General features: G+C 40.9%; 1 protein-coding gene across 2 annotated transcripts in view; it reads left to right on the top strand.

The window, feature by feature from the left end:
* Positions 1 to 6,332, top strand: part of FZD3 (frizzled class receptor 3) — a 105,620-nt gene that overhangs the window by 40,182 nt on the left and 59,106 nt on the right. For both annotated transcript variants that reach the window (XM_019520881.1, XM_019520883.1), the window contains exons 2-3: positions 398 to 594; positions 3,759 to 4,776. In XM_019520881.1, the coding sequence (XP_019376426.1) occupies positions 398 to 594; positions 3,759 to 4,776 (1,215 nt within the window). The remainder of the gene's footprint in view (positions 1 to 397; positions 595 to 3,758; positions 4,777 to 6,332) is intronic.

Consider the following 6,332-nt stretch of genomic DNA (forward strand, 5'->3'; position numbering starts at 1 on the left):
CAGCTCCCTCTGCAAAAATGAAGTTTATTTCCTATTTTTGGACCAACTGCATGGTTGTGATAGATATAGACAAGTTTTCCTGGGCTGAAGGTCATTCTGTACCTTTTGGACCATTCTAGGCCCAGACCCTCCTTGATTTCAGTGCAAACTGAGTACCTGTGTTTTTCTGTGACTTCCTCTTAGTTTCTGTACTAAATGACAGCCTCTCCAAGTATCTGTTTGTGTCAGGTGAAGGCTGGTGTCTGAGTGCTGCATTGACATTTGCAGCTTTTCCCAAAAGCTAGAGTTTCCAGAATGATTGAAAAAAAGCCAGAATGAGTCACAAGACAAAACGTGGTTTACTGTTGTTGCTTTCTGCAACTGTTGCTTAGAGCTATTTAACTTTTTGTTTTTTCAGCCGTTTCATCCTATGGTGAATCTGGAATGCTCAAGGGATTTTCGGCCATTTTTATGTGCCCTGTATGCTCCCGTCTGCATGGAATATGGACGTGTCACACTCCCGTGCCGGAGGCTCTGCCAACGGGCATACAGTGAATGCTCCAAACTCATGGAGATGTTTGGAGTCTCTTGGCCAGAGGATATGGAATGCAACAGGTGAGCAAATCTGTTTTTTCCAAAACCCCATGTAAACCTTTTTTCCAGGATGTTTTAAAATATCTCTTTAGTACATCAGAGTTTTCCACTACAAATATGGCTATTTTGTCTGTTCTTTGTTTAGTGTAACAGGCTGTTTCCTGGAGAGGAAATTGAATTCATATTTCTGCCATTTCCCTCCCCCTCCCCCTCAAAACTCTGACAACACCTATAAGTAATTAAAGTAGACAAGGTATGCATAGTTTTAAGGAGATGGGTATACTAATTCCATTTGATTTTTCCTTTATTTTTGCGCAGTGCATCAGTCTGGGTAAAGCTGAATTATGTGGTCATGGGTTAATATCACTTTACAGCTTTAATCCAGTCTTGCAAAACTATACTTACCTGAGGTCTATAGGTTTTGGTGTCTTATTTCTGATGGGAGAGTAAAATGTCAAGCATTTTTTTTTTTAATTTAAACAAGCACCCCCACCCCACCCCCCGAGACTGTTTGCAAATAAAACTTCAATTTTTATGTGAAGGGGATTGCTTTAGGGCAAATTTGTTAGCAGGTGATATTTCTGTGCTGCATGCAACACAGGATATACATAAATGGGCACAGTTGAAACTTGCTTCCTTTTGTGTGTGTTTAATTGATGACTTTTGACTAATGAAGATAAAGGGGCCACAAATGCAACCCTGGTGTGCTGCCAAAAAGTCTTCTCTGTCTCTGGCTTTCTGCATAGCTGTCTGGTCCCTCCTTCAGTGTAAGCCAGATCCTTCAAGGTCAGCCTTCCTTTCCCCCCAGACTCCCTAATGACACACAAGCTATTTTCTGGGTCCAAACAGTCCCATCCACACCAGCTGCTTGTCACTTGTGGCATCAAAGAACAGAACTCTTGAAGCTTTTAACCAATCCAATTACAAGACTTATTAGAGACGCTTATAACAGCATGTGCCATTTATTTATTTCTGATCTGTTCTTCACTTTAGAGTGGCTTCGGTCTACACACGAAGTCTGTCTAAGCATTCTTTGCTAGTTCTAAGTACATGTAAAAAGATGTCCAATTTAAATGTTGCTTAAATTAACTTTCCTTTTCCTGCAACACATAAAAAAAAATGCGCAAGTACTGTAGACCAGGGTTGTCAAAGTTCCACTGTGGAGCACTCTCATTCAACCTCCCTTGCTGCCTGTGGGTCTCAGATTAAACCCACACGCAGCTGTAGCATGTGCTGGACTGGGCCCACATGCTGTACAGGATGCGTGGGGCTGGTCCTAGGTGCACACTGTCGGCTGCACTTGGGGCCTGTCTGTAGGCACGATACAGCCCGAGCACCAGCCCAGTGCTGCCCACAAGGCCAGATGAGTTTAACACTCCTGCTGTAGACAATATGGTCAGTTATGGATCATGACATTTTAAATTTTAGGGGACTTCTTGCTTTTTACATTTGGAGTCAACCCCAAAATACACGAATGGCTAAGAACCAAAATTGCATCTTAAAAATGCACACTAAAATTTAAACCTTCTTGTTGGCTGGTTAGAATAAGACTCCACTTACAGTATCCTAGTCTCTGGCATTGGGGAGTTGCTGTTTTCTTCACCTTTATTTTTGTCTCCATCTCACCCTCCCTTTTCTTCACATTTTATTCCATCACATAACTTTCCTGTGAGCCCATTCTTGCTTCTAACGTATACAATTAGCACTTCCCTTCCCCTATGTTATTCTAACCCCCACTGCTGCTGTCTCCTCTCCTTCCTATGCAAGCTGTATGTCTCTCCTTTCCTTAGAGTTTCTCTTCTGCATGCAGTCCCTCATCTCAGTGTCCTGTTTTCCTGCTGCTACTTCAGGATCGGTCTCCCCTGAGTGCAGCTTGGCCTCAGTACCTTTTGTAAGCAAGAGCGAGAGATAGATGGCCATCTTAGTCTGAAGTGAGGCACCAGGCAGGACAGGCTAGTACCTTGGCATTTTTACACATACTTTGGGACGCAGTGCCAGGCACTTTAATTAGCAAGCCATGCAAATTAAAAGCACCCATGCATCGCATGTATCAGCGTCCACACGCTGAAAAACGGTGGCAGGGCATTTTGAACTATAGTTCAATGTGTTTTAGTTGAGAGGACCCTGCCGCCATTTTTTCAGCACGGAGACTCTGATGCACGCAACGCGGAAGGCTGCCAGAGTGCGTCAATTTCCATGCTTGCACAGACTCGATTAATCGAGTCCACTCTGCGCTGGATTTCCAGCACATCAGAGCAGACTCCCCACATGTCTGTAGGAACTCTGGGTGACTTAACTGATTCGTCTGTACTCGTGGACGGCACCATGCTCAGCTGAATGAAATGGACTGCTACAACCAGTCAGGCTCTAGGTGCTACCGTGTCCTGTCTTGTGTAAACACTGGGAGCTTGTGATTAGTTTGCTGAAGACCAACCTCCCTTCCATATGAAGAAAGCAGGGCAGGATGTCACCTTAGAGACAAACTGGTCAGCATCTGTAAAGTGCTGCCCTGCCCCACCTTCTGCCTCGCTTCAGACTAACACAGCTAACAACCTTTCTCCTTTTCCATTTGAAGAAAATGGTGAAGCCATGTTGCTTTGCATCTACCTCATCAAAAGCAATTGGCAAATGGCGACCATTCAGTTTCATGAGAAGGCAAGAATAGGAGACCATATGTCAGCTTGAACTACCGCAGAATTTGCCATGTAATGAAATGTAGAGAGAAGAATCCACTCTTTCCCTTTTTTCTTTTTTTTTTTAAAGAAAAGGTGTGTAGGTGTCAAGAGCACTGAGCTTTGTTTGATGAAAGTTTAAAACTTTGCCAAAACTTTGATACTGGTATCAGTATAATTCTGTGCCTAGTAACTTTTTAAATAAAAACAGGAAAAATTATTTCTTGTTAAAGCAAATGATAGCAAGCCAATAAAAAAAAAATCTAGTGCATCATACATGGCAGGAGCTGTCAACACAAATCTGCTCCTAAAAAACTTTAAAAAACCCACTTGAATACTTAAAGTTTGGTGATTGAGTAGTCCTAGAAAGTTGTAAGAGTATTTGAATACTTAAGTGTTTTATAAGACCTACTCTGAATTGGGACAAATGGGTAAAATATGCATATTTTAAATTAATTAATTAATTGTGAATAAATAATATGCATTTCTAACTTAAGATATATTATTTTTTAGATTCCCAGATTGTGATGAGCCTTATCCTCGTCTTGTTGACCTCAATTTAGCTGGGGAGCCCACAGAAGAGACCCCAGTGGCAGTGCAGCGGGACTATGGCTTTTGGTGCCCCCGGGAATTAAAAATAGACCCTGATCTGGGTTACTCTTTCCTGAGAGTACGAGACTGTTCTCCTCCTTGCCCAAACATGTACTTCAGGCGTGAAGAACTCTCCTTTGCCCGTTACTTCATCGGAGTTATTTCAATCGTCTGCCTTTCTGCCACCTTGTTTACTTTTTTAACTTTCCTGATTGATGTCACACGATTCCGCTATCCAGAAAGACCCATTATATTTTACGCCGTCTGTTACATGATGGTGTCGTTAATTTTCTTCATTGGCTTTTTGCTTGAAGACCGAGTAGCTTGTAATGCATCTAGTCCTGCCCAGTACAAGGCTTCTACAGTGACACAGGGCTCTCACAACAAAGCTTGCACCATGCTTTTCATGGTGCTTTATTTCTTTACCATGGCTGGCAGTGTTTGGTGGGTCATTCTTACCATCACATGGTTCTTGGCAGCTGTGCCAAAGTGGGGCAGTGAAGCAATTGAAAAGAAAGCATTGCTCTTCCACGCCAGTGCATGGGGCATTCCTGGAACTCTGACCATCATCCTTTTAGCAATGAATAAAATTGAAGGTGACAACATTAGTGGCGTGTGTTTTGTTGGCCTCTATGACGTGGATGCACTAAGATATTTTGTTCTTGCTCCCCTCTGCCTGTATGTGGTGGTTGGAGTTTCTCTGCTACTAGCTGGCATTATCTCCCTCAATCGGGTTCGAATTGAAATCCCATTAGAAAAAGAAAACCAGGACAAGTTGGTGAAGTTCATGATCCGGATTGGCGTGTTCAGCGTTTTATACCTTGTACCACTCTTGGTAGTAATTGGCTGCTATTTCTATGAGCAGGCTTACCGAGGTGTGTGGGAGACGACATGGATACAGGAACGCTGCAGAGAATATCATATCCCGTGCCCTTATCAGGTGAGGAAACAAAAGTGGCATATCCAGAAATTCAGAGAAACAGGAAGGGATAAGCTGTCTTAAGGACTAATTTGCTATCCCTCACAAAAGCAGCTGCTGCTCCGAAAAGGGATGGATCCTGGAATTATTCTTATTGTTGAAATGCACTTTTTGAGGATTAGCTGTTACAAGGCAGTTCCACAAATGCATTTAATGTTCTGTGAACCTCTGTGACAGCCTTAGAGAACTGACTTCTTGTTTATAGATAGTGGGGTTTTTCATGTTTTTGTCAGTCTGATGTTTTTATGACACCTGGGGACTTGGCGGGGGGGAAAGTATTTTCATTCTAATTCTAAGGACAGAGTTTATGGGCTTGACGGGGAATCGGATATTTAAGATCTGCCCTAAAGGAAGAATGGTGTGAAAATGAAAATCATTATTAGTCTGTTTAACAATTTTCCATTGTGTTTTTTGTTAACTGTTCAATCATGTTTTAGCTTACAGATTTTCATGGTCTCAGACAGGTTGTATGCATCAAAACAACTTTTTTTTTATATATTGTCTAAAGCAACCTGTGTAAAAAGCCTGAGCTTTCAGCTTATTGGTTTTATTATTTAAAAGAAAAAGTTACACTTAACTGATCAAAATGTTTGATACAGTTACCATGGAAGTAGAAGCTACTGAAAATATTAGGTGCCAGACTGTCCAGCACTTAAACAGTATTATCTTGTTGCAACTATGGATTAAGAAGAAAAAACTCTAGGAGAGAAGTTAATTAAATGAAGCCTAGGGGTTTTATGCCAAAAAGTTGTTTCTAAAGGATCGAAATAGGCATTTCTAGAATGACATCTGTTTTTGTATCTTATTGGAAAGTACTTTTATTTGAAGGAGGTTATATAACAAAATTCATCTACAAGAGCTAGAATACCGTGTGCATCATCAAAGCTTACATTTTAATACCATGAAAAAACCATCTCCTGGTTTGGAGTAGTTTATATGACTCGGTACTCCTTATATTACCTTTTAGCCCTTTTTATTGTTTTTCCTCTTGCATTATATGAGGGTGATGCTCCTCACTTCCACCTAATGTTTGAGCACTTTTATGGCAGGAAATATCAGTGAATGGGTGTATTCCATTTCATTTGCTTGATTGACTCCTCATTGTTCTGCTTTTTGTGTGTCTACTGTTTTGTAACGTGGAATTGGTTAATCTTTCTTTTAAAAATATACATATAGTTATATAAAAAAAATTCCAGTCCAACACATATGTAACCTATGGTCAGAGGGCATGGTGTTTCTTCAGAATTCAGTGTATAGAGTAATTTAAAGATTGAAATATGCAGGGTCCTAACTAGCAAAATCCTGGTGAGTGGAACAATGTCAGTATATTGTAAAATGCTACTCAAATCTCCAGTATACCGTTAACATTATAATGGCTCAGCAGGAATCGTTATATTGTTAACGGAGGAACAATAATGGTTCCATTCACAGCAAATTGGGTCGAAGGAGCCATAGCCTCTAAATAGTATTAGAAGGTTTTTTCCCTCAATCTTTTCATTTTTTTTTTTTTTTTTTTT

This window comes from Gavialis gangeticus, unplaced genomic scaffold (assembly GCF_001723915.1).
Source record: "Gavialis gangeticus isolate Ggan-Ray unplaced genomic scaffold, GavGan_comp1, whole genome shotgun sequence".
In the NCBI taxonomy this organism is placed as follows: Eukaryota; Metazoa; Chordata; order Crocodylia; family Gavialidae; genus Gavialis; species Gavialis gangeticus.